General features: G+C 51.4%; 2 protein-coding genes, 1 long non-coding RNA gene and 1 other non-coding gene across 7 annotated transcripts; 1 reads left to right on the forward strand and 3 right to left on the reverse strand.

The window, feature by feature from the left end:
- Positions 1–1,067: 1,067 nt before the first annotated feature.
- Positions 1,068–16,868, reverse strand: PRRC2A (proline rich coiled-coil 2A). 4 transcript variants are annotated; one of them, XM_070515231.1, is made up of 32 exons: positions 16,813–16,868; positions 16,484–16,540; positions 14,121–14,295; positions 13,443–13,620; positions 12,986–13,085; positions 12,615–12,687; positions 12,130–12,273; positions 11,815–11,966; positions 11,505–11,584; positions 11,214–11,356; positions 10,819–10,909; positions 10,493–10,709; positions 9,585–10,059; positions 8,956–9,143; positions 8,432–8,726; positions 7,827–8,037; positions 5,787–7,640; positions 5,160–5,431; positions 4,833–4,963; positions 4,475–4,604; positions 4,278–4,363; positions 3,848–4,081; positions 3,588–3,716; positions 3,406–3,477; positions 3,128–3,295; positions 2,858–2,940; positions 2,478–2,688; positions 2,288–2,386; positions 1,939–2,151; positions 1,734–1,828; positions 1,533–1,626; positions 1,068–1,415 (listed from the first exon to the last, which is right to left on the reverse strand). In XM_070515231.1, the coding sequence occupies exons 3-32, from the start codon at positions 14,230–14,232 to the stop codon at positions 1,275–1,277; spliced, it is 6,471 nt and encodes a 2,156-aa protein (XP_070371332.1). In that variant the 5' UTR covers positions 14,233–14,295; positions 16,484–16,540; positions 16,813–16,868; the 3' UTR covers positions 1,068–1,274. The 4 variants fall into 4 exon arrangements, with proteins under 4 accessions (XP_070371332.1, XP_070371331.1, XP_014687103.2 ...); XM_070515230.1 differs by lacking the exon at positions 16,813–16,868 and having other exon boundaries at positions 16,484–16,731; XM_014831617.3 differs by lacking the exons at positions 16,484–16,540; positions 16,813–16,868 and adding an exon at positions 16,123–16,362.
- LOC123288503 (small nucleolar RNA SNORA38) lies at positions 13,806–13,936 on the reverse strand. The gene has a single exon (XR_006532202.1). It is a non-coding gene; the product is annotated as a small nucleolar RNA SNORA38 (small nucleolar RNA).
- On the forward strand, positions 15,687–26,771 carry LOC106825060 (uncharacterized). Its single transcript, XR_011505042.1, has 3 exons — positions 15,687–15,818; positions 22,881–22,983; positions 26,348–26,771. It is a non-coding gene; the product is annotated as an uncharacterized lncRNA (long non-coding RNA).
- Positions 20,495–22,338, reverse strand: AIF1 (allograft inflammatory factor 1). Its single transcript, XM_014831658.3, has 6 exons — positions 22,164–22,338; positions 21,922–21,983; positions 21,759–21,825; positions 21,350–21,391; positions 21,006–21,168; positions 20,495–20,699 (listed from the first exon to the last, which is right to left on the reverse strand). Exons 1-6 carry the CDS (start codon positions 22,186–22,188, stop codon positions 20,615–20,617), a joined length of 444 nt encoding a protein of 147 aa, XP_014687144.1. The 5' UTR covers positions 22,189–22,338; the 3' UTR covers positions 20,495–20,614.
- Positions 26,772–27,211: the final 440 nt, after the last annotated feature.

Below are 27,211 nucleotides of genomic sequence, written 5' to 3' on the forward strand. Positions count from 1 at the left end.
TTGGCAGTCAGCCATTTTCAAGGAAATTTCATGCAAAAGCTTTTTGCATGTAAATAAAAGACCTGAGTTCTGAGATGGAAGTAACCTATTCCAGGTGCATGCTAGCATAGGGCTCTCAAACTATCCAGTAAGAAACCATTTTTTTTTTTTTTTTGAGGAAGATTAGCCCTGAGCTAACTACCACCAATCCTCCTCCTTTTGCTGAAGACTGGCCCTCAGCTAACATCCGTGCCCATCTTCCTCTACTTTATATGTGGGATGCCTACCACAGTACTGCATGCCAGGTGGTGCCATGTCCGCAACCAAGATCCAAACTGGTGAACCCCGGGCCGCTGGGAAGTGGAACGTGGAAACTTAACCACTGTGCCACTGGGCCGGCCCCCAAAACCACTTAAGTTTCTAATTACCTAAATATAGTTTTCGTGTGACCAGCATGCAGTGGTCACACAACTCAACCAAATTTGACAATGGGAGAACTGGTCTACCCAGTTCAAGATGGCAAATGTTTGTGTTTGAACACTGAGTTCATGATAGCTATAAAGGAACTTCCTCTCGGTTTGTAGGGTTTGTAGAGACCAAGTGACGAGTGGCTGCGAATTCTGAGACTCAGAGATGCAATTGCCATCCCCTCCTGCTTTTAGCTAGATTAGTGCTGGACCAATAGAGCATGGCAGAAGAGAGATTCTAAGGTCAAATCATAAGCTTTGCAGCTTCCACCAGGACCTCTTAGAACACTGGCTCAGAGACATAGGCCTAATGACTCACATTGTGCTGGAGGAGCCATGTAGAGACACTGGTTGACAATCCCACTAAGGCCCCAAAGAAGGGAATCCCTGTGGAACCAGCCTAGCTGTGAGCTGCAAACTGGTTACCAACTGACCTCACTGGCACAAGAAGCCTAAGTGCCTAGTGGAGGCCAGCTCTAATTTGCAGCCCACAAAACTTTAAGATTGATTCTAAAAGTAAATCTTGAAGTATTTTGTTACAACAGATCCCTGGGGTAAGTAACAAATAGCTGCCTGACTGAAACCACTCACTACTGTGATAGAAGAGACTGCAAACCAACTCATCCCCAAAATCATTTTGGAAATATTTTTTTAATCCTTTTATTTTTATTTTTTAACAAACGGCCCCAGGGATAGGGAACCAGGGGAGGAGGGAGGAGGGGAAGTGAGGCCCCAGCTCCACAATCCCTCCCCACCCACCCGTTTCCCCCTTATATATTTATAATCTATATACAAACCCCGGGGGAGAGGGGGGCAAGGGGAGCTCCCTCAGCGGGGTGGGGGCAACCCAGGCTCCTTGTCCCCTCGGGACCCAGGCTCCTCTGCCCTTTGGGAAGGCCCTTCTCGAGAAGGTGGCCCTGCCCGCTCCCAAGGCTTCGGCATCCAGCGCAGGGTATCCGGTGGGGAGGCCTGGGGACAGGTACAAGTGGAACAATAAGTCATACTAGGAGGTCACAGATGGAATGACAGGAACTCAAGTGGTAACTCTTGAACTCAGACTTGGGGCCATAGGGGTTTCTCCTTCACCTGCTGGTAGAGGTCGATGCGCTGGGTGCGGAAGACTCCGCTGTAGGTGGAAGGTGGGGCCTTGAGACGGGAATTGACAAGGCCAGAGAAAGACCTAAAGGAGAAAGGGTGTTTAAAGTGAGCTTAAGATCTGCCTCCTGGTCCCCAAAGTAAGAAAGTCCTTGGGGATGGGCAGTCTGTAACCCCATTCCCTTCTCTTGCCTTCCAGCTGGGGGAGTACGTGATGACCCAGGTCCCCCAATGTTGCTGCTCAGTTTTCGATAATCCTGGAACGGCTTTAGTTCCACTGGGTGCAGCTAAAGGAAAAAAATTCATGAGCCTCTTGCCTCTCAACCCCAATCTCGAGACACTGAATCGCTAGCCCTAACTCTTGGAGTTCACTAGCACTCCAGTTCCTGTACCTTACCTCTGCTCTCCCCAAGCTAGGCGGGAAGGGCCTGGCAGGTGAAGGCAGCACCCGAGTAGCAGGAGCAGGTGGGGGCCGCACAGCCAGGCTGGGGGGCTGCAGAGCAGGGCCCACAGGTAACAGAGAAAGGGGGGGTGGGGCAGGAGGCGGCGCTGGTGGCAGGGAGCCAAAGTTCACCACAGGCAGCTGAGAGTCCACCATGGGTAGAAGCATCTATAACAAAAAGTATGGGTGTGTATGTTGGGGGCAGGGAGGAATGTCAGAAAACCAGGAAGAGTCTAAACAAACAAACAAACAAAAAGCCAGAGAGAAAAATGGAATGAAGGAGAAGTGGGAAGATAAAAGGTACCTGCTGGGCAGGGGCCCCTGAGGGGAGGAAGCCAGTTTGGCCACCAGGTTGCAGAGGAGTAGAATAAAAATCTGAGGGGGATGGCAGATCCTGGCGCACCTGTTGGGTAATGGAGAGAAATATGTCAACTCCCCCAAAAGCCTTCTCCCCAACCCAAATTCTCTAAACCTAGCATCTGCCCACTTCTTACCTGAAGCAAGGGTGGGTCGGGCAAAGGGCTGGGGCAGAAAGCTGGAGAGTATAGGAAGGAAGGTGGAGGGTAAAGAACTCCTCCAGCTGGCAACTTCCCCAGTTCTGTTGCTTGCAGTGCTGAGAAATCCAGAAACTGGCCCTTGACAGCTACCCCAGAAAGCAGTGCCGAGGGAGGGGCTGGGCCTGGTGGGAGGTACAGGGGCTGTGATCTGAAAAGAAATTGGAGTCAAGGGGGAGAAACAGTATCAGGAAATCAGTCACTTACTCCTTTAGTCTGAGCCATACACTAAGCCATACCAAAGAAATATGTCTTCCCCTTCCCTCTCCCCTGAAACATGGCTCCATTTCCTTCTAAGACCCCCCGGCATCTAGTCTTACCTGTAAGGGTGCAGTGAAGGTGTCCCAGGACGGAAGCCTCCATTGTTGGGATGTAACTGAGAGTCTATGGCTCCCCCAGAGACCTGCAGGAGAGCAAGGCTGAAATAACTCCTTTTTCTGGTCAAGAAAAGCTCGCCCACACCACCCACTACAATAAAAGGAGAAAAATGAAATGACAAAAAAATGTTTTGTAAAACTATACGAATCAGAAAGGCTTGATTTAAGGGACAGCAGGCAGAAAGGGGTCATGGCATAGGAAGTAGGACCTACCTGAGAACTGGGAGGCCCAGGGCTGCCATAGAAAACCTCAGGGTACAAGCGCTGGCCTGAGGAGCTGGGCTCTGGGCCACAGTGCCCAGAACCCAGATTCTTGGATTGTGGCTCAGCTGAGGCAGAAGCACTGGGGAGCAGCTCCCAGTCTCGGGAAATGGGAATGGCCTAGGAAGGAGAAGCCTTGTCCAGAGGGACTTCTGGGCACCCTGGAGGCCCAGGCCACTCCCAGCCATCTTCTTCATAAATTTCCACCAAACTCTCCCTCTCCCACTTACCTCAGGGACTGATGCCGTCAGCTCCTTCTCTGCTTTTAAACTGTCTCCTACCACGAGGCGCAAGTCCGAATCCTGTGATTGTGAGGCAGGAGAGATTGTCCCATAATTCAGACATGTCCTACCTCCAGTCCTTCCCTTCTCTCCAGCCAATGCAAGACACCCCGGATCCAGCCCATACAAACCTTGTCACTAGTGCCAAACTGGACCTGGGGGCAAGGTCGATGGGACGGCCGGAGAGAGGCAGGCTCTGGGCCTCGGTCTGTACGCTGCAATCGTTCTGTGCCAATGGGGCCAGGGGGCAGAGGCTGTTCCTGGGTTGGGGGAAGGAAGAGAAGCCCAAATAAGGGAATCCTCAAAACACATGGGCAAAGGGAAAGGGGAGACAAAGGTAGGGCCAAAGTCAAAAGTCCCAAAAACATTCCTCATCCTTTCTGTCCTTTACCTTTCTGTCCCCATCATGGGGGGCAGGTGGCCGTCTCCTAGGAGGTTCAGAGGGTTCAGAGCCAGGTGGACCCTCACCAGGAACAGCATTCAGGGGTGAGGGGCCTCCAGGCCGCTTGGGGGGCCCCTCTGCTGCCCCCTTCAGTCCTCCATCAGGGGAACTTCGCTGGCTGCAGGGACCTGATGACACCTGAGAATCCCCACTCAGGTCCACCCCACTGTCAGACTGACTCATCTGAGAGGAGTGGAAAGGGAGTTGGTTAAGTCAGGGTAGAAAGCACCCCAATACCTGACTGATGTATACAAACAGGCAAACTGAAGAGACAACTATGTGAGGGAACAGCCCAAGACTCACACCAGAACATGTGGGGAAGTATGACCAGTGCTCAATAAAACCCCAGCTCAGACACTCCCTTCCCATCCTCACTCACCTCTGTGCCAGCCACGTCCTCAAAAGGACTCAGGGGTTCCATCCAGGGCTCCATGGAGCCAGGCCGGTAACTCTTTCGGCTAGTGGCTGGGAAGAGCGCCAATAAAACAGAGTTGAGTGAGTGATGACCTCATTCTGAGCCCTATCTCCTTCCCTAAGCCTCTAACGTAATCTTTCCTTCTGCTCAACTTTACTCACCAGTATGTATGCGATTCCAGATGTGAGGTGTCAGGGCCTCGGTTCCTGCATCTCTGGACTCTCCCTGAGGACCTGGGCCCTCAGGCTTGGTGCCCAGGAATCCAGAGCTATGAGAAGGTGGCAAAGATTCCTAAAGGTGAGAATGGACACAGACAGAACATGAATGAGGTGGGAACTACAGAATATAAGGAGTTGGGTCAGAGTGAGGTGTGGAGTAACAAGGGAAACGTATGGAAAACAAGCAGTGATTAATTTTAAGGATTTAGGGTGAGAACACAATGACAAGAATAGGAAAGACAGTAAAGAAAACCCTTGGGAGTAAGAAGAGTGAAGCACAATCTCAAGCCCCACCCCTCACCTCCTGTAGCAGTTCTGGTTTTCTGGGAGGCCGCTCGCGACGTTTTGGGGGGAAGGGATTAACCCCAGCAGTGTCCCGGGGAGTCTCGCCCACCCCCCTCACCATCGGCCCTGACTCCTGGAAGTGGGGATCTGAGGAAAAGGGGAAATGAGTCAGCATCTGCTTGCTCTGTCACTGCCCCTAGCCTTTTCCTCCTCACTCCCCCTCCCAATCCTTCCACCCTTGTTCAGTGCAGACATCCACCATCAAGGCCGGAGGCTCTTGCCCCTTCAGCACCAGACCTCTCTGGGAACGGAGAGGTTCCCCTCCTTAGCCCCTTCAGCTTACCTGAATTGACATCGTTGTTGTTGGCCCTCTGAGGGTCATATCGGGCTGGAGGCCGAGGGGACGGGCCTTGAGGGGTTTGGGGAGTCCCAGGCTTGGGCCTTGGGTGCCCCCCTGGTGCAGCTGCGCTCCCTTGGCGGCTGCTGAGCTGGGCCAGAGCCTGTTGGATGCCAGCAGGGTTGCTATGGATAACTTGGTCCAGGCGGAAGACAGCAGAACTGCTGGGGGGCGGGGGATGCAGAGGAAGCCCCGGGGGACGCTCCTCTGGAGGACGGCTGAAGAGAACAGAGCGTCAGCTCCAGTATTCACAAAATTGTCTTTCCCTACAAGTCAAATCTCTTCCAACCTGTCCTCTCCTGTTAAAATCCGGGTGTTTCTGAATACGGCTAAGAAATCCTATGTGGACAGTCTACAGAGTGGGAAGCAAGTAACAGCAAACACACGGGTGTTCCTCTTTTCAAGCACTTTCCAGCTACTTTCCCTAGACGTGGACGTCTGACCACCTAAGAGCCCATGTGCCCTCAGGTCTCAAAACTCCACATCACTGGCCCTTACCTTTCCCTCAGGTTTTTCTCCCCTCTCCCAGATTTTTGACCTTAAGAACAAACTTAAGAGCTTGTCCCTACCCACCTGCGGTTCTTTGGAGAGGGCCAGCTCCTCTTGTCCCCTCGCCCTGGGCCGGTCCTCCCTCCAGGACCCCCACCACCTCCACTGCTGCTGCCACTGCTGCCAGCCTTGCTGCCTGGACCTGGGCGCCGGTTTTGCCTTTCCATGCCCGGCCGCTGACTCGAGAAGCTCCGCTTGCTCAAATCCTTGGCTCTCTGGCTCAGATCTCCGCGGGAGATGGTTGAAATGCCTGGCCCAGCTCCGCCTCCACTGCCCCCAGGAGTTCCTGCAGCTTTGGGAGTCAGCAGCGCTGGTGGGGGAGCCTCCTTGTCCCCTCGGCGCTCACTGGCAAAGTCGCTGCTCTCTGATGCTGTCTCCCACTCCTCATTGGCTTGGTCTGAGTTCTGGTTCGACAGATCAGGAGACTTGGCAGCTGCCCGGCGAGGCGGTGGGGGTACTACCACTGTTGTGAGGGCCTCCTCGGGCCCGGGAGTGGAGACTGGAAGGGCTAGGGGAGAGGGCTTGCCCTCAGCCCCTCTAGCAGCATTCTCTCGCTCCTGTCTCAGCCTCCGGAACCGAGGCGGTTTGTCCTGCTGCTGAGCCCTCCCATGGCGCCTCCTTCGGGGCCGCTCCCCATCTTCCACACCCATGGCAATGTTGCTGCTTCCACGGGCCATGGGGGATAGAGGCCCTGGGATAAGCTTTTCTTTCAAAGGCTCCTTATTGGGTGGCAAAGGACCTGCTGGAGGCTTCTTGGGAGCCAGGGACTTCGTTGGAGGGCTCCAGCCCGGGCAGATGGGTGGAGGGGGCCGCCCTCCCCCCCGGCCCCGGCGTGAAGGCACCCCTCTGGGAGTGAAGACTCGCCCACCTCGGGCAGTGGAAAAGCGGGCTGGGGCTGGCGAAGAGGGGGTTCCTGATGGTGGGGGAGCAAGAGGGACTTGGGCAAGTACTCCTTCCTTGGGTGGCGGGGCCTCCTTGTCTGAGGGGGCTAGATCACTCTCATGGGTCTCGCTGCCTGTTTCTGAGCCCCGCTGCCGGCGCCGCTTGGGGATTTCTTCGTACTCTGAACCTTCACTTCGTGTCTCACTGGCAGTACGGCCTCGGGGAGCGGGGGGATGGTTTGGTCCCCCTGCCCCAGCTCCACGCCCATCGTCTCCGCGGAACTCTCGATAACTGCGGAACTCTCGGCTTCGAGCTCCACGTCCCCGGCCTCCATAGGTCCCCCGAAAACCCCTCCCTCTGGCAAAATACTCGCCTCGGCCCCGACCCCGGCAAGAAGTAGGACCCACTCTTTCATAGGAATAGTCCCTCCGAAGCCTTGGGGCAGGAGAAAGATTCCCACTGGGTGGGGTCTCCTTGGGGCCCCCTATCTTCCCCTTTGCCATCTTCAGTGGGTCTGGCTTTGGAATCTTGGGGATTTCATCCCCCTGTTCAAGGGGCTTGGGAGGCAGCTCTTCAACTTTTGCAGGTGGTGGGGGTTTCTTTATAGGCCCAGCCCGGCGGGGAGGGGCCCCTGGCTCCTCTGGAGGGATTCCACGACGACTGCTGCCTGGGCGAGGGCCCCAGCGGGTCTCAGTGCGGTTCTCTCTGCGAGGTGGTGGAGGGCCTTGGCCCCCAACTCCACGGGCAGGCTTTCGGCTGGCTTCTGGTCCTGTTAGCTGAGGAGTCTCCTCCTTGGGGGTTTCCTTCTTGGGTGGTGGAACTTGTATCTTGGCAGCCTCATCATTGCCTGGGGGCCAGGGGAGTGGACGGGGCCCTGGGGGAGCTGTCTCCTCCAGAGGGAAGCGAGGGATTGGGGGTCCGGGGGCTCCATTCTCGGGAAACCCTGGATAACTGGCCAGATATGGTGGGGGGGGAGGTACTGGGGGGGTCTCGCTCCTAGAGACAGAAAAGAATGGAAATAAGTGTCTCAGGACAAGGAAAACTGAAACCAGGCAGGGAAAGAGAACACGTTATTATGACCTAGACACTCCTTTCATGTTTATCCCTATCACCTCACCAACATCCAAACTACCTTTTCTCCTTTCACTAGCAACTCACCCACTTCTCACTATTCAGACTCACCTCATTCCCTTGTCATCCTCATCAGCAGACTGGCGTAGTGGTGAGGTAAGCGGGCGGGGGTCAGCAGATGTGGTGGTGAAGACATCGCCTACCCAGGCCAACTTTGGATCCACTGGTGGGGTGCCCCGATCCCTTAAGAGAGGGGGTGCATGGCGCTCGAATGGCTCTGAGCTTGAGCCCCCACTGTCTGAACGCTCCCGTGGAACTAGGCCTGAGGAAACGGAGTATGAGAAAGATAATTCTTTTTTATGTCACAGGCCCTCCAGCCCAAGGACCATCTCCCCAGTCTAATCCTGTCAGTCAAGTCAACGTCAGCTCCTCCATCTCTTATTCCCAGTAAGTCTGTGTCTTGCCTCCTCTCCTGAGACAGGGTTATCCACGCAGCTTCCCTATAAATGAAACCAATCAGTCCCAAGTAAATCCTGGTCAATGAAGGACCACTATTCATTTCTTCCCCAAGCCCATTCTTGCAACAAAGAGCTATCTCAGCTGTGCTAAGCATATCTCCTTCCCCACTTCAGTGGTGGCCCTTCATCCTCACAGCAAGATGCTGATACACACTTCCCAGGACTAAGGGGTCCCCTACTCCTCCTATGGCCCCTTACCAGAAGGATGCACACCAGGAGGGTAGAAGTCCAGAGGGGGCCGGCCCTGGAGAAGCCTGGGGTCCACATAAGGAGGAATCATCATCCAGCGGGGATCAAAGTTCATTGGGGGCATGGGTGGGGGCCGGCCCAGAGCACCTGGGTACAGGGCCTTAGGGGGTGGTGGTGGAGCCTGTGGAGCTGGCACAGCCCCCATGGTCACAGGCTGTGGCGGTGATGGGGGCACTGGGGCAGGTGGGGCGGAGCCCTGTTGATGCTGCCATTGCTGCTGTTGTTGCTGCTTCAAGAGCTGTTCCTGGAGAGAATAAGAGAGGATAAGAAAGGCATCAAAGCCTCCCCAGCCCCAGACAGGAAAAGGAACCAGCCAAGAAAAAAGGTTAATACACAAACATTACAAATAAGATAGGAACTAGAGTGATACAATGGAAACAGAACTGACAGGCCTAGAAGGTAACTTATGGACAGGGTAGATGTTGAAGCCGAGGAGGGAAGCAGCCCTTAAGAGGCAAGTAACTCAATCTCACCTGCTGCTGCCGCTGGAAACGAGGCGGCAACGACTTCTGATATTTGGGGTAGCCCAAGCCCTGGCTGGAGGGCTGTCGGCTAGAGCCAACCCCATCACCCTTGGGTTCCACCTTAGGGGCTGGAGGTGTGGCAGGAGAAGGAACCTCTTCTGGTAGTTCAGGACCCTCTTTGGAGGGCAGTTGGGGTTCTATTGCATCGAAGACAACAACAATCAGAGTGGCCTAGTCCACCAAGATATTCCACAAACACTCCCATAATTTCAGATCTCACCTCTAGCTCTCTAAAGATAAGCCCTTCCCATTTAAAACCCATGAAAACACTTCATGGCCTCTCAAGAGCCAAGGATGATGCCATTAACTTCCCAAGAAACCACCAAAACAACAGATACTTTCTTCAGTCTTGCTCCATGCCAGACCTGTGGGAAGTGGTTTATTCAAAAATCTGGGTAATAAAATCTTCTCCCCCTCAGACATTCATACAAGCAAAAGGTCCTCTTTTCACCCTACCACTGATAGTCCAACAAACCAAAACAAGTGCCTTCTACTTCATTTACTCCCATCCTTACCAACTGTACCCTCGACCCAAGCAGACACCTGACACCTGCTTGTATCTATCTCCATCCCCGTACCTGGGCTGGCTTCGAAGCTGCCACTGCTGGTGCTACTGGTACTGCCACCACCACTCACCAGGGTGGGAGCTGTAGCCACACCTGGAGTGGGGGTCGAATGGGCAGGAGGAGCCTGTGCTGGCTCTTCTGGTTCTTTTTCTGGTGTTGGGACTGGTGTCGGTGGTGGAGCTGGAGGTGTGGGTTGTTCTTTGGGAACTGCAGGAGGTGGAGCTGGGGCAGGAGGGGCAGCAGGTGGGGCAGCAGGCTCTGCTTTGAGCCGCTTGTCAGGTGCCCCAAACTTCTCATCAAGTCGCTTGAGCTTTTCAGCACAGGCTGCCCGGCGCTCCTCCTGCATGCGTCGTTCCTCCTCTTCCCGGCGACGCCGGGCCCGCTCCACAGCCAGAGAAATCTCAGATGAAGATTGCTTTCGCCGCTGCCGCCATGCCTCATCCTCGTCTTCGGGTGCTGGGGGCTTGCAGGGAGGGCCCCCACGATCCTGTCAATGGGCAGACCCAGCAGGGCCAGAGGCATCAGTCATTATGCTTCTTACAGTCTTTTCCACAAACTGATCAACTGTCTCTAGCTTTGGGTGCAAGGACCAGGCCTTGGGGCTGATGGCCTCTCTGGGTGAGGATAAACTCATAATCCTGTTTTGTTTTTTTTTTTTTTTTTTCTGTTTCCCCTCTCCTTTCAGAGACCCAAACACTCAGGCCTCCTTGTTCTTCCTCATAGCATCCCAAATTCTCTTTTCACCCAGACTCTCCTATCACCAAGGATGTTTCAAACCTTTTCAGAGAGGCTTCACAGCTCTATACTTCCTGTAGCCCATCTCCGGCCCTCCCTCCAGCTCCATTATAACTGCTTCAGTTATTCAGCTGACACTAATCTCCCACAACTGACCATCTCAACCCCTCATTGTAGACACTCACTGGGTAGTCCCCAGGGGGGCCCCAGTTCCCGGCGGGGCCCCGGTGAGGTGGGGGTGGGGGAGGCTTTGGTGCAGGAGGCCCCGGCTCTGTCTCTGGAGGCCGAGAGGTCTCTGCCCAGGCCGTCTTGGGAGGGGGCAGTTCGCTGCCAGGGGAGTTGCCCTTTTTGCCATCTGCTTCAGGGAGCCGTTCCTCACCAGCAGCTGACTGGGACTCCTTGCTGTGAGCAGACCAACAATGGAATTAAAATCAGCCGCAACTCAGCTCTTTTTAAGAGTATACTACCATGAGAAACCGAGCCCCCTCCTCTCCCCAGAGTCCTAACTCACTGGCCCTCAGCTCCCTCCTCATCGGAGTCTCGCCCGTCTTCCTCATCGCTGAACTTGAGCTTTTCAGTGTAGTCAACCTCCTCATGGGCCCCTGAAGGGAAAAGTGAAGAGTAGTAGCCCAAGCATTCTGCTCTCCAATCTCAGATATCTTCTGGAACACAGGAAATGTTCTGGAACCATGTGACTAGGACACACTACCCCCCTCCCCTTGAAGTCTACATCCACTGTGAGTCTTGTCATTCTTGCTCCTTGCAGTTCTTTACCAGAACTTAGCTTTCCTCCATATATCTCCCCTACCCATGAATGTCTGCTTTTCTCCCACACAGCCCCTCATTTTTTCCTCACTTGATTTGGCCTTTTAAACCCAAAATACTTAATCCTTAATATCCACTTACCTGCCCAACCATCATCATTCTCCTGGTCCAACTGGTCAAACTCTTTGAGATTATCCTCTTTGAGGATGGAAGGCCGACCCACGGGCTCGACAAGGCGCATTGGCGGCCCTGAGCCCCGGGGGCCCGCCACACGTGGGAAACGGCTGTGTATAAAACGGCAAATGGGAGAGAGAATAAAAGACAGCACGTTGTATAACCACATACACAACTGAGCCTCCCGGACAGAAAACCATCTCCTCCACAATAGGCCCTCCCTGTCCCCAACCACAAACCCAGACCTGGATTACTCACCTGGGCCCATCAGGAGTGGGGTATCGGTAAGGCCCCTGGGGTCCATAGGGTGGAGGGAATGGGAGATATGGGGGATACATCTGCAAAAGAGCCCAAATGGTAGCTGCTCAGAAGGACAGTTAAATAGTCTGCCAAACAGTAGCTGCTCAAGACAGTTAAATAGTCTGCCAGCTCCTTAAACTTATTATCCATCCCACCTTCACCTGTCATAGGTCCCTGTCTTCTAACTATCCCCTCCAAAGATTAAACTCTAATTCCTAACTTTCTAGCTTCCAGCGCAACCACTCCAAAACAAGATATCCAAACTCACGAAGGGCGGCATCATTCCGCGGTAGGGAGGGAACTGCGGTGGGCCCGAAGGCTGCAGCCCACCCCGGGGATCATGGCCTTGATGAAGTTTGGAGTCCGGGCCCTCCAGCTCATCAGGGCCACGACCACCTCCGTCCCTCCAAGTTGTAGAATCTGTATTTTGGAAAAGGCAGAGTGTGAACATAGCTGAAAGTGATGTGGAGATAGGTGAGTAAACCAACACTTAGCACTGAGATGAAATAAGGTAATGTCCTGGCCAAAAGGTAATCATTCACCCACCCACCCATTCACTCACTCACAAATGGCAGCAACTCACTTTGGGGGCGGAGGCTTGGTCCGGGCCCAGACGACTGTTCGGCAGACTCCCTTTCCTTGGCAGCCTTGTCCTGGTCGCCAGCCGCCTGCAGGGTCGGAAATTCCTCTCGAGAGAATCGTGACAGTAGGCTTGATGCCCTTCCACCTGTTGGGGTTGAGGTACAAAGCAGAAAACAGAAGAACATTTACTGAGGATGCATCATGAAAAGTGGAAGGCTCTGACAGGTACCAGATCATCAGGTTCCTGCCTTCAAACTCACCCCTCATGTATTAGGCGCTCATGCCCCAAGAAAAAAGGTCAGTTCTGGGACCCCCTCCTCACCCTCATATAAAACTGAAACAAATTTGCTCGTGTACCCTATGAAAGTGAATATGGGGTCCAAAATTTAGACAAGAAGGACTGACAACACTTCACTGAAGGTACAGTGCAGGGCTTCTGCCTACCAAGGTGCCCAGACAGAGCTCCCCAAACAGCCCTGCACTTACCATCTCCATGTGCTCCATGGGTGACGCTGGCTTGTGCCCAGGACTTTACCCCGCTTGGAACCGAAGGAGTGTTCTGGGGAAGCAGAGATAATAAATGGTGATGTGGCTGGGGGAGCCACAACCTATTCTTTTTTTTTCTGAGGAAGATTTGCCCTGAGCTGACATCTGTGCCAATCTTCCCCTATTTTTTAGTATGTGAGCTGCCCACACAGCATGGCTGCTAACAGAGCAGTGTAGGTCTGTGTCCAGGAATCAAACCTGGGCCACTGAAGCCGAGTGTGCTGAACTTAACCACTAGGCCACTGGAGCTGGCCCCAGCTACAAGTTATTCTTGCCCCAACCCCTTCAGTAACATCCAGTCCCTCAGATACCTCGGGGGCTGCTGGGGGTCGTTTCGGTTGGTTGGAGGCAGGCGTCTGTGAAGCCGGCAGTGGCTGCGATTCCGGCGGCTGAGCGGTTGAGGCATCGGAACTGAGGGGATGTTAGGATGGGAAGGTTATCCAGAGCTTGAGATACCTCCTCTACTTCTCCAAATGGTGGAGGATAGGCACTGAACCAAGGCCTACTTGCTACTGTTTACAAATATTAGGACAAAATACTAAAACCATGTCACCCTGCATAGGCTGTTCTCTTGTTTCTTCATGCTTGCTTTCTATCAGACAGAAAGCAAAGGTACCACTCCTTAGTCATTAAACAGGAGGCCTGGAATAGGCAGGAGAGGGGCTTCCCTCTTTGTCTCTGGCTCTTATGTGGCTGGTCTACACCAAGCCTCTGAAGCTCAAAGTTAAAACATTCATCACTCTAGGTGCCCCCCAAGCCTCTGTCTACCTCTTGGGGTCGGACTGCTCCTGTTTGCTTGCCCATCCTGTTCCGTCTTTCGGCACTAGTGAGACGTTGGGGTCATTGCCTTTGTTCTCGGCTTTCAGGCTTGGAAGGTTGGCTGGGGGTGGCATACGCCGGGCAATGGCAACTTTCCCAAGACTCTGCAGGCCATGGCGAGGGGCAACTGGAGAAAAGGTGGAGATGGGGTGAAAAATGCCTCACAGGGCAGATCTGACAGTGTCCTACCCTAAGCCCCATTTAGACATCCTCAATGTCTTATTACTAAACTTTTCTTAGAAACTACCCCTTCCTTTGCCCTTGGCAATCTCTGAAACCCTATACAGTTGAGATGCGTTCCACTCAACGCTTCTATGTGGGCTGGTTGATCTTGAGCCTGCAGGGAGCAAGCTGGCCCCAGACTTCCCCAAGTCCACATTTCTTTGCCTCCAATTCTTACGTGTCCAAAGACAGGGAACCACAGACACGCCTTTGTAGGAGGATAACTGGTGTTCACCCAAAACCCAAAGTCCTCTACAGGACCCAAGATAAAATTGGGAAGTCTCTAATGTTCCTCTAGTCTTTCGATATCTATACTATAGCCACTTCCCTTCAAAGAACTCTAAATCACATGCCCCATTCATATCCAACGTCCAACAACTAGGAGCATCTTTACAGGACCCTCACCAGCGGGTTTCTGGATCTCTAAGGACTTGCCCTTATACGTATCAAACAGGTTGAGCGAGGAATACTTCTTTCCATCCTTCCCCTTGGCAGTCGGCCCCGAGCGATCGGACATTGCGCTGGAAGCTCATTGAGTACGTTGGGTCCTGCAGACACCTCCCCCAAAACGTGCCGGAGCCTGTGGGCCAGACACCAAATGTTTCAGTCTCTGCTTCCTTTGCAGACTAACAGAAGCCTAAAAGCTCCCTTTCATTCTCATTAGGGGGGCCAGATATGTGGCCCTCTGGTGTCTTTTCCTCTAGCCTATTCAAACTCCCCAGTCCCTTTAAGCAACCACAATCTACTCAACTCCCACAGAGCCCTCTTTCCCCCACACACCTCTTGTCAAGAAAATCCAAGTAAAAATCTCGTCTCCTCCTAGGAGAAACTCTCTCTCCTTTATGTCAGTCTATAAAGGGTAAGAGCCTCTTCACTATCCCAAGTTATAATTTCTCCCTTTCACCAAAATCATTTCAAAGACCTACAATAAAACAGGCCAAGTCCAAGCCCCAGAGAAAACCAGAAAGAGGCACACAGCTCCATTGTGCAAGAACAGTGCTTTAGATCCCCTACCTGTTAGACACCAGCTCCCTAACTGTGCACCAGGGCCCTGTGCCCCAGGTTCCATTCCCAGCAGCTTCACTCCCATCTGGGGAGGTTTGCAGGAAGGTATGCCAGGAGTTTAAGGATTTTATGAGCTTGCTCAGCCAGATGGCGGACTGGTGCCAGAGAATTCCTCATGAAACAATCGGGGTTCTACATACTCCCATTTACAGAACCCCAAGTATTTGAAACACCCCATCATCTCCTACAGTTGCCTCCATCCAAGCTCCTGAAAAAAATCTTGTCTCTAAATGAAGTACTGGTGGGTTCTGGCTCACCTATGCAGACATGAGAAAAATAAAGCGTTATGGAGCCGCCTCAACAGCACTGTGTAACTATGGGGCCAAAGCCAGAACCAACTTCATTTTCCTACCCTCAGTAAGAAAATCCATCAACAGTCATTTCTTTCCCTAATACCCTTCGCTCCTCAAGCAGGCCAAACTTTTCCATTGTCACTCGGTTCCTAACCAGGCATTCATTTATAGGGGGGATGGCGTAAAGGAAAGAGATGGGAGATGGTGGGAAATCCAGACAGGACCAGGATGAAGACTAAAATCGGGAAGAACTTTACGACAGGTTAGACAGGGTTGGAGGTTGCTTTACAGATGTTTCAGGAGACCAATCTTTGAGAATAATATACGAAAGAAAAGGAAATAGAAGAGTCGTGGAATGAAGAGACTAAGACTAATAAAAGAGGATTAATATGAAAGCGGATGGAAAATAATACAAGCAGGAATGTTGGGAAAGGATGCAGAGCAAAGTAAAGAAGCAGTGTCAAGAGACCCACGAAGAAAAGGGAGGTTGGGATAGAAAAGAGGAGACAGGAAATAGGAAAAATGAAAAAGTAGAGGTGAGACTGAGGAACCTAGAAAGCAAAGATGCGGGATAAAAGCAGGGTTCCAGAGGGGGAGTGACTCAACGCGAACAGGGGCGTCAAGGGGGAACCCAAGCGCTGGGTGATGGGAAGGGGTCCAATATGGAGGAAAGGAGCCTCTCCGAGAGGACTGTCGGGCGCGGCCCACCCCAGAGGGACGGCGGCGAAGGGGACCCACAGACAGGGTGAGAGGCCAGGAGCGCAGCGGAGGGTGGGGAGTTACGGGCCCACGAAAGGGGGTCGCCCCTTGAAGCCAGGAAGGCGGGGGGTTGGGGGCAGGCTATAGACCCTGAGCGCGGCTGGTAGTGCGGGTCCCAGGGTGGGGGTGTCGGAGGGGGAGGGGCAGACAGGCCCCGGCAGCAGGAGGACAAAATGGCGGCGACTAATGGCAGCTTCTCCTCCCCCCGGCCCGCCACCGCCGCCGCCGTCACCGCCACCACCACTCCCGCGCCGGAAAAGAGCGTTAGCACTTGGCTCGCCCAAACTCACCTGGCCGGTTGCGCGGGGGTCCGGGACCGGGGCCTAAGGGCTCCCCGGGATGGGATGGCGGCGGGGCGGGGGCGGATGGCGGCGGATGGCGCCGGGTTCGGCTCCTCCCGTCTCCCTCGCTCACTCCGCGGCTGGGCTCCGACTAACGGCCCATCCGGGCAACCGCCGCCCCCGGGAGCGCCCCCCCCACCTCCCACCTCCCTCCGCGCCTAGACACGCCCCTTAATTTACATAAAGGGCGGGGCGCCCTGCTACCCTATCCCTCTTTACGTACTTCCAGGGCTGTCCTTATTTAAAAAAAAAAAAAATGCAGTGCGTGTAGAACGGGCATAGGTCATTTGCATAAAGAGGAGGGACTTACAGGCGCTAGGACGCCGGTTGGCTGAAGAGGCGGATCCCCGGCGTCGGCCGTTGCGACCTGCAGAGGGGGCGGGAATGAGGCGCCGGTCCGCGGAGCGGTTGGGGCGCAGAATTTGCGCGACGAATCGGGGGAGAAAGAGGCGGAGCGTGCGTCGTGCGTTCGTGGAAAGATGGGAGCGGAGAGACGTAGGGACGCCGAGAGTGGAAGGAAACGATGCAAGCCCCGTGGTGCTTTCAGCGGAGGAGACCGGAGCGAGAAGACCGGGCGGAAGGGATTAACTGCCGGGGCGGGGGTGGGGGCGGGGGCGTGGAGGGGCGGGCGGAGCTTACGTAACCAGGGAAAGTCTCAATTCACGCGTCCCTTCGCGAGAGGTGGAAGCGCCAGAGGGGCGGAGCCTTCCAGTTATTAAATCACGTCATGCAAATAAGGGGGATAGACAGGCCAATCCAAGGGTGCCGGGGAGTGTATCGGCACTACGCAGCGTAGGCAGTCTTTGGGTAGTTCTATTTATTTGCATAATACATGCAAATTGTTTGAACAAAGATAGGCTAAGAATGACCTATTCATCAAAATATCGGCAACCAATGACTGAGACGGACAGTTAATTTTATAGCCTGTAATTTTCGTGAAAAATTTGATATTATTGGCAATTTGTGTTCTCACAATGGGTTTCATTCTACGAAATGCACTACTATTTCCTTCCTTTGTCTCCTATTAGTCTCCTATAGGGCTGCTTCAATGAGGCCTACTACCCGTTCAGCAAATCCTTCAACAATTATGTTTTGAAGGCGCCGGAGATATGCACAAAATATTACAGAAGAGGACTAAAAATCAGACCGTGCTTGGGGAAGTTAAGAAATATTTCTAGAAAAACGTGACTTTCATTAAGAGATAGGAAGAACTAGTTAGAATTTAGCCAAGTTTGAGGAGAGGGTGCACATCAGAGGCCCAGTGAACTGATGAGCAGAGGCATGGGTTTGGGGACCCGTGCCTAGGCCGGTGTGGCTAAATTAAGGAACTGCCTGCCCATTATAGAAAATGAGAGCAGAAAAATGAGTAAGAATCAGATAAGAATTTTATCCTGAGGCTCATTAAGATAGGCGAGATGATTTCGGTTCTCAAACTTTCAAAATGATTCTCTTGTCAGCTACCACAGCAAAATTTCTTGGAAGAGCTATCCATACTCTCTGTCTCCCATTTCTCTCCTCCCAATCTTTCTTAAACCCAGTCCAGTCAAGCGTACACCCCCACCCTCTTCTCACACTGCGTGTGTCAAGGACATCAGTCTCCTGGCTTGAAATAGCATTTATGTGTTGATGACTCCCAGATGTATTTCTTCATCAGAGACCTCTCTCCCAAACTCCAGACATACACACAACTGTGTACTTGACATCTCCTCTTGGGTATCTAATAGATCATTTCAAATTCAATATGTCCAAAACTGAACATTTGCTCTCCAGCTCTTCAAAATCTGCCCTAGCCATAGCCTTCACCATCTCAGCTGATGGCAATTTAAAATTCCGGTTAAGCCAAAAAACCTGGAATCCTCACTGACTCCTTTATCTCACTCCCTTTCAATCAGACAGGGACTCCTATCTTGAGAAAATATCCAAAATCCAGCCTCTTCCCTTCCACTGCTTTCATCTTGATCTGAGCCACCCTTAACTCTCCCCTGGGTTACAGCGGCAGCCTCCTAACTGGTCTTCCGAAGTCTACCCCCACTTCTACAGTCTGCTGCAGCCAGTGGGCCTTGTCTCAAAGGAGGCCTCAGAGGACTCCTTTGCTCGAAGTGCTGCAATGCCTTTCTGTTTCTCTGAGAATAAAAGCCGAAGTCCTTACAGTGGCCTACAAGACCCTAATGACTCGGCCACCTGCTATGTCTCTAATTTGATTACTCTGCCTACCTGCATCAAGCATGTCTCATTTTGGCGCCCTTCTCTGCCTTTTCCCTCTGCCCAGTTGGCTCTTCCCCCAGAAACCAGCATGGCTCACTCCATTACCTCCTTGAAGTTTTTGCTCATTGTTAGTCACCTTCTCAAATAGGCCTATCCTGATTACCCATTCAAAATTTTAATCTTCTCTGACCATCCTGGCACCCCGATCCCCTTTAACCTGCTCTACTTTCCTTTTTTTTCATAATACTTGTTATCTTCTAATAGATCATATAAATTTTAAGTTATGTTTACTGTTTTTTTTTAAAGATCTTATTTTTCCTTTTTCTCCCCAAAGCCCCCCTGTACATAGCTGTGTATTTTTAGTTGTGGGTCCTTCTAGTTGTGGCATGTGGGACACTGCCTCAACGTGGCCTGACGAGTGGTGTCATGTCCGCACTCAGGATTTGAACCAGCAAAACCCTGGGCCGTGGACGCGGAGCCGCGAACTTAACCACTCATCCACAGGGCCGGCCCATGTTTACTGTTTACTGTCTGTCCATGTAAACTTCGCAAAGGCAGGGATCTTTATTCACTCGTGTATTCCAAACACCTAGAATATGGAATGGCACATAGTTGATGACCAATAAATGATTTTTAAAATATTTTATCAAAGTATAAATTGTGTATATAGGAAAATATATATTTCGATGAATTTTCACAAATTGAGCAGAACATGTAACCAAAAACAGAACTTTAACTAGCACCCCAGAAGCTGCCCTCCCCCAAGACTAACTACTATCCTGACTTCTAACAACATAGATTAGTTTTACCTGTTTCTATGCTTTGTATAAATGGAATTGTACAGTAATGGTTCTTTTGTATCTGTCTTGGTTTGCTCAACATTATATTAATGGAATTCATCCACATTGTTGCATGTAGTTGTAGTTTGTTCATTCTCATCGCTGTACAATAATAGTCCATTGTGTGACTATAACCCAATTTATTTATCTGAAGGAATAAATTATTTAAACCCCAGATCCTGTCTATCCTCCTTGGTGTCACAGGGTTGTTGCGAAGATTAAATGAATTAATTTAAATTAATTAAAGCATTTAGAATGGTATCCAGTATATAGTAGGTGCCCAATAAAGGTTAGCTATTAATTTTGTTATACAGTTTTCAGATATTTTATTCAATTAACAATGATCTTTTACTCATTTGAAGTCCTGTACAGTTATTCTAGCACTCTTTAGGATGCCAACCTGGCTTCATCATTGGGAAGGGTAAACATGTATGGCCTCAGTGGCCTGGTCTGTCTTCAGTACATGAAACAAGCTGGGCCAATTGGATTCTTTCTTTCCAGGGAATCAGGAAATCTGAAATAGTGGCCAGCGACTGGGGCTTGCCAGAGTTAACTCATCTGGACCCCCTGCAATATTTTCACTGAAAGCCCAGTAGCTCTTAGGCTCCTGCCTCCCCTGGGGTAGGCTATTTAACCCTTTCTGCCATCCAGGGATCCTGTATCTCCAATATCTGCCCTCAGTATCCTCCTAATACAAGCCCCTTTTCCCTTAATTAGATAGATTCATTTTCTGTAGCCTGTCCCCAAAAGGACCTCAATGACTCATTTAACTCTTAAATTATCAGGCTTAATAGTGTTGTGACTCCTTTACTCTAATTAATAACACCAGTTCTTTCATCCAACCATCCGTTCGCTCAAGTTTTAAACATTATTGAGGGCTTATGATATGTCAGGCACTGCAGGGTGGATGATATTATCCCCATTTTCAGATGAAATACTCAGAGAGGCTGACTGATTTGTTAAGGTCACAAAGCTTATAGTGATGGAGAATGTTGGTTCAAGGTAATCCTCACTCTTAGTCATGGGCCTGGGTGATATTTTTTTGTCTGTACATGTCTTTTCATCCCATCGAAATTCCTTCAGGTCAAGACTATCTTATACATCTGGAATTCCCCTTGGTGTACAAACCCATCTGCTGCAGTAGACACACTACACAATTGTTGATGGCTTGCTCATAAGGGCAAGTCCTTGCTGCCCTTCCCTCAAAGATGCTTCATTCCTTCCCAAATCGAGGAAAAAAAAAAATCCCCCCAAACAGGGGCCAAACTGACTTGATCTGGAGGAGGAGAATAATTTATTTAGTTTGGTTTGACTCTGGTTCACAATTTTGTCTTTTTTTTCCCTGTTGGGGGTCATTAGAAACCCCTTCAATCCCACCACATCTCCCCCACCACAAATCAGGGCAACTCAGAGATAGCTTTCTTGGCTGGAACACCTGTTGGTTTCTCCTGTTCTCTTGCTTTCTCCTCATACATCAGGATCCTGGTTGAGATGGGAAAAGACACAGGGATCAGAGGACAGTCCTTTCAAGAGAATAAATCGTAAGCTGCTGCAAAAGTCTAGAAGAGGATGGGGCTTGCGAGGGTGAGAAGAAGAGAAGGAAGGGCAGGAGTGGGAGTGCTAGGGTCTGTGGGGACTGGAACCATGGATGGGGTAGGACCTTGGAAGGGTCGCTCAAAGGATGGAAGAAATGGGTGCTGAGTAATGTGTAGAAGATAAGCCTGGGGATGGGGGTGGGGGTGGGGAGAAAACAAATAAGTATAGGGGAGGTTGGAATTGGACCCTCACATTTTTAGGATGGCAGATCTCTTGCCCAACATCATCCTGAGAAAGTCAGTGTAGCTGAAAGTCTCCCCAGAGCCACTGGACACCTCCTTGATTAGTTTCTTTAGCTCCAGGTGGGTCTTGGGGACTCCAAGTTTCTCCAGCATTCGCTTCAGGGACATGATATCTGGAGGCAGAGGATGGGGGTGAGAAGCAGGGGGACTCTCTTTCACTTTTTCCCCCTCCACTCCCCACATTCCCATTCCCCTTCCTCCTACTCTAGTAGCTAGGCCCTCTCCCAAACCATGGGGAATGGAGCCCTCCCTCTTCCTAGGTCAGTACACTCCCTCAAATCACCCTTTTCTCACCAATATCTCCGTTTCCATTCAGGTCAAACTCCATGTATTTCTCTGAGTGAGGGAGAAAGCAAAGACCATAAACCCTGGCTGGAGGGTCACAGGCAGGGGCCGGTGGGCAGGGGGTTGAGATAGGGGTGCTGACCCGGCCGCTAGGTGCGGGAGAAGATGTGGCAGCAGGAGGTGTGGCAGGCAGAGTAAGTGGGGATTGGGAAGTTGAGCGGCCCTGGTAAGGTGTCGGGAACTAGAAGGGGTGCTGAGAGGGACAGGCCAGGGAAAGGGACCGCAACCAAGGGGCAATAGAGGCAACCTCCCTTCTTCCACCCACAAAAGTAAACTTGGTGCCTCTGCTGTCTCCTCTCCGTTCTTCGGGAAATCCTACCCTCCTCACCCCCCTCCACCCCTGCAGTTTTCCCCTCACTCTTGAAGGCTTCCAGTTTGGAGGGCAGATCCTCATCACTGCTATACTTGGGATCATCCAGGAATTGCTGTGGGGGGAAAGCAAGAGCCAGGGTAGTCCGTCTCCGGCCAGGGGGCCAGGGTCCCCTTCCCCCAGGCCCTGCCCCCTCAGTTCTTCTTTTTACCTTGTTGATTTCATCCAGTCTCTCTTCCTGCTGGGCCTTCAGCAGCCCGAAGGCTTTTCCTCCTGAGGGTGCACAAAGGTTAGTGTATCCTCAGCCCCCTTCCTCTCTTCACCCTGACTCCCAGCCCTGGGCCATCACAATTCTGCCTTCCTAGGCCAGCTAATTGCCCTCCTAGGCCCCAGCCCAGGTCTGTTCATCTTCTTGCTCCCATTTTAGCCTGCTGCCTATTCCACTTTCCCTACCCTGTAAATCCCTGCTTTGGCTCATGGCTCAGCAGATGCTAATGGAGATGCTGGTGGGGATAGACCAAGCTGGAGGTCTCTCTGTCTGTCACCAGCTCTCCTCTCCCGCCAGCCTCCTCAGAGGCCTCCCTCCCAAACTTCCCCTTTCCCCTCATTCCCTCCTCCCCTACGTCCTAGGCTTCACTTCCCCTCAGCTTCTGCTGACACTAGCACCCCAGGAAGAAGGGGGAGCTGGGTGTAGAAGGGAGATGAGAAAACATTCTCCCACCTTCCTCTTAAGGACAGCGTAGTGTGTGCATGAAAGAAATATTTTGATAAGCCACTAGAGGCATGGAAGGAGGGCAGTAAGACCCCAGGGGCATTTATTCTCAGGAACAAATAGTCTTTGAACAGGTCCAGAGGTTCAGGTAACTCTGAGGCCCTGCATTTTGCTGGGTTTCATGAGTCTGGGCACACAGGTTTGGATAGGGAGCTGAGGAAGGGCTGACTGAATGTTTCTGCGCTGTAGACAGGAGAAGAATCTGAAGTCTGCTGGCAGAGCTGAGAGGGTGGCAAAATGGGTGCAGGATCTCGTAAGGGAGAGAAACTTCACTCCCAGCCCAGCAGCTCCAGAGAGGCACTTGGAAATATGGCAATGTCTAATGGAGGAGTTTTAATTTGTTTGCTTTCGGATGTGCAATGTAACCCCCCTCGTTTTATCTCCTTTGAAATCTTCAGTAAAATCTACAGAGCTCAGAAATTCGAGAATTTTAGTAGATTCTTTGGAGGAACTGAAAGTGGTGCTGAGAGAGACAGCATTTGTGGACACAAGAGCTAGCGGGTAAGGCCAACGTTAGGGGTGTGTGTCTGTGTGTGTGTGTGTGTGTGTGTGTGTGTGTGTGTGTGTGTGTGTGTGTGGTGGGAGTTCTGGTCACCAGGTTCAACAGAGTTAGTGGGCAGCCTCTGATAAATGTCCTCCCTAGGCATACCCTTTATCCCCTCTGCTGCTGTTTGCCTAGTTGCTTCTAGAGGAGGGGAGGACCAGCATGTCCCCCTTGCTGAGATACTTTTGTCTAAACTCCTCTCCCAGAGCTCTATCCACCCTGCCCCAGCAAGAATGGAGACACCTTTCCCTCTCCTCTCCCCCCAACCTATTTCCCCTTCTGCAGCTGGGAGTTTTCACTTCTCACTGCCCCCTCCCTGACCCATGCAGGTCGGGGAGATGCTGGAGGGGACTCTGAATTCTTGACTTCCCTTTATTGAAGCTGCTTCTCCCCCTGCAGAGACAGCTGCAAGGCTGCACTCCCAGTGGTCTCAGTGCCTGGTGGGGGGAATTCATTTCTTTCATATTCATTCAACAAATATTTATTGAGGGGCTGGCCCTGTGGTGCAGCCATTAAGTGTGCACATTCTGCTTCAGCGGCCTGGGCTTCGCCAGTTCAGATCTTGGGTGCGGACATGGCACCGCTTGGCAAGCCATGCTGTGGCATGCGTCCTACCTATAAAGTAGAGGAAGATGGGTATGGATGTTAGCTCAGGGCCAGTCTTCCTCAGCAAAAAGAGGAGGATTGGCAGCAGTTAGCTCAGGGCTAATCTTCGTCAAAAAAAAAAAAATTTTTATTGAGTACTTACTATATGCCAGGCGTGCTGCTAGGCCCAGTGAACCAAACAAATGTTAACTCTTGTCCTCATGGACAATCTAATTGGGGAAGACAGACAATAAAGATAAACAAATATATGAAAGGCTTTTAGGTGCTTATGGAGAAAAACAAAAGCGGGGAGGGGGATAGGAAGTGCTGTGGTAGACTGCAGTTTTAAATAAGGTCAGGGAGGCTGCTCTGAGAAAGTGATGTTTGAGTAAAGATTTCAAGGAGGTGAGGGAACAAGCCATGTGGATATATGGGAGAAGAGGGAACTGCAAGTGCAAATGTCCTGATGTGACAACATATCTGGATATCTGGAGTATTCATGAAGTAGCAGGGAGGCTAGTATAGCTGGAGCCAGGTGTGTGAGGGGAAACAGGCAGGAGATGAGGCCAGATTGTGCAGGGCCTTGTAGGCCATTGGGAAGACCTGGGTTTGACTCAGAGTGACATTGTCTCCTAGAGTGGTCTTTCCATTAAGGAAGGCTTGGCAGACTACCATGGTGAGATAGAGCTTAGATGCCCAGGAAAACTTCCTGAGATAGAAAAAGTGAAAGCTGCTCTGACCATGGGACAAAAGGGAAGAGCAAAGAGTATCTAGAAGGGCAAGTGGGTGGAGAATGAAATAGCCTAAACACAGATGGGGGGAAAGCCTGCAAAGAACAAACATGCAAGAAGACACCTCTCACCCAAACTCAGGGGCCTGGCCCCTGCACCACAGGGCAGCCTAGCTCGCAGTAGTTAGGACTGGAGGGGAGGTGGGGCCTCTGGGCAAGAGGGGGCAATAGTGGCGAGGGTGCATTAGGGAGTGTATCAAGGAATCCACTGAGAACTTGGAAATAAGGGAAGTGGATAACTCTCTGACAGGCTGCAAAATCTCCATCTGAGCAGAGATGTGCAGAATCTCCTTAAAGCAGAGGTTCTCAATGAGTGGACCTTCCACCAGCATCACATGGAAACGTATTAGAAATGAACATTTTTAGGCCCCGGCCCAGACCTATCTAATCAGAAACTCTGGGGGTGAGGCCTAACAAGAGCTTTTTAGCAAGTGCCTTAGATGATTCCGATATACACCCAAGTTTAAGAGCCACTGCCTAAAGCAATAGAGTGGCTCCCAAGCCTGTGAAGCTTGCTGAACCCTGGCTGAAGGGATCAACAGAGCTTAAGCACAGGTCAGTGGGTGGTGGGGCTGGTCAGCTTTGGAGGCAGAAAAAAGGAGGAGTCACCAAGGCGAGTGTTGGGTTTTTTTTGGTGAGGAAGATTGTCCCTGAGGTAACATTCGTTGCCAATCTTCCTCTTTTTGCTCACTCAAGGAAGATTGGCCCTGAGCTAACATCTGTGCCAATCTTCCTCTATTTTGTATGTGGGATGCCTCCACAGCATGGCCCCACGAGTGGTGTGTAGGTCCGTGCCAGGGATCCAAACCAATGAACCCCAGGCCACTGAAGTGGAGTGGGCAAACTTAACCACTATGCCACCGGACCGGCCCCAAGGCCAGTGTTGTTAGTGTCCAGCCAAGTGGTCAGGGAGAGAATGCTAAGCTGGCTCAAGAAATGACCTGCTAGAACCCTGTGAGATTAGAGTCCCTTATGGAACTGGCACGGTGGTGCTAAGGGCCCTTGTTATGATTCCAAGTTCTCCAGGGGAACTGCCAGTCAGAATTAGGCCCCATGGAGAGTGCCCACAGGAGAAGAACACGCTGGCCAGAAAGCTTGTCTGTGTGTGTGCCCTAGATGTCTTCCATTTGCCCCTCCATTTTCCCTCTCCCACTCTGCTCTCTGCCCCAGGAGACTAATCTGAATAGGGCACCTCTGGCTTCTGGCTGGTTTTGGCTGATGGAGAGCCTGGCAGGAAAACAGCAGAAGGGAGGACATTAAGTTCAGGGCATTCGTTCCTCTGGCTACCTTCCCACAAGGTCACCTCGAGCGGGCTGAAACTTCCACCTGTGGGCAATGCTTCTCTCCTGGTGACCTGCTCTACATGACTCTACATTCTTTCAAGGTTTCAGTAGCCCAGGAGAAAGATTTCAGGTGGTCGGTGAACTAGGAAAGGAAAAAATGTACCTCCCTTTCTCACATCCAACATGATATGTGTTGCCTTGTCAAAGATCACAGTTTAAAGTTCTTATTCAGGTTAAGCAACAACGTTGTTTGCGCTGATGTCTTTATTAACATCTAATTTCAACTTGCCTGTATTTTAAATGTCTTGTCTTGTATTTGATGTGGTGATAAAGAAGTGCATGATTTATTCTATCACAACATTGTATTAATATTTTGCTACCTGAAACTCAGTATAATTGGTTTACTTCGTTATATATTTTTTATTTTAATGCTTTACTAGAATGCCAAAGAGATCTATGGCACAAAATGAGTAAGGACCCCTGCTGTAACCTCTCCCTCCTCTCATCCCTTTGGACCTGAAATGGCAATATCCCTGTGGTTCCCCTATACCCACTCACACTGATATCCACCCTGGTATCAGTTTCCCCACATTAAACCCAGCATATATGGGGTTAAAACCAAAACACTCATTCCTTGCTTACTCTCTGGCTTCCTGCCTCTAGAATCCGCTGTCCTCCATGGAGACAGACACCGTCAAGGACAAGCACCTGGACCATCTCCTCCCCACAAAGAGATACGGACTGGTGGGAAAGCTGCTGACCAGCCAGGTCACGGGCTCCCTCCTCTCTGCAAGTGTCTCAAGGCCAAAGACAGGCTGGTGGGAAAGCTCCCACCAGCAAGGCCATATGCTCCCCCTCCCCTACCTAAACCCCCAAATAAAAACCCTTCCTTTTAGCTTTTCAGGGAGTTTGGGATTTGAGCGTTAGCTGCCCTCTCTCCTTGCTCAGCACTGTGCAAAAATAAAATTCCTACTTTCTTCCACCACACCCGGTGTCAGAGATTGGCTTGCTGTGCAATGGGTGAGTGAACTCACTTCAGGTTCGGTAACAACACCTTGCTGAATAAACTGTCTCCCCAAATTAACCTAATTTGAGGGTGCTGTTTTCTCTTGGGACTCTGATGCCGTGTGCATATATCTGTGTTTAGGGAAATGGTTGGGGGGTGGGGACGACTGGGAAGAAATGGACCTCTGCGGCTCTATTTCTTATTGCAAATGAACAAAAGGGCATCCTAGGGTATGCACCAGACTCGGGGACGTGGTTAACAAGAGCTCTCGCTGAGGCAAGGCAGGAGTACAAGGCGCAGCTCTGTAGAACCATAACCAACTCACCAACATCACTGTTGCCAAAAGCCTTTTCTTTTCTAAAAAGCCTCCTTGTAGGGCTCTGAGGAGACCGTGGCTGCAGTTTATTTCTAAATTTCCCCTCTTGTCTCCTGGAAACCATGAGGAGCAATAAAGAGATTGGAAACACACACACACAGAGGCTATGTTTTCAGTGAAGCTAGGAGACAAAGGACACCTGAAA

Source organism: Equus asinus, chromosome 8 (genome assembly GCF_041296235.1).
Source record: "Equus asinus isolate D_3611 breed Donkey chromosome 8, EquAss-T2T_v2, whole genome shotgun sequence".
Taxonomy (NCBI): Eukaryota; Metazoa; Chordata; class Mammalia; order Perissodactyla; family Equidae; genus Equus; species Equus asinus.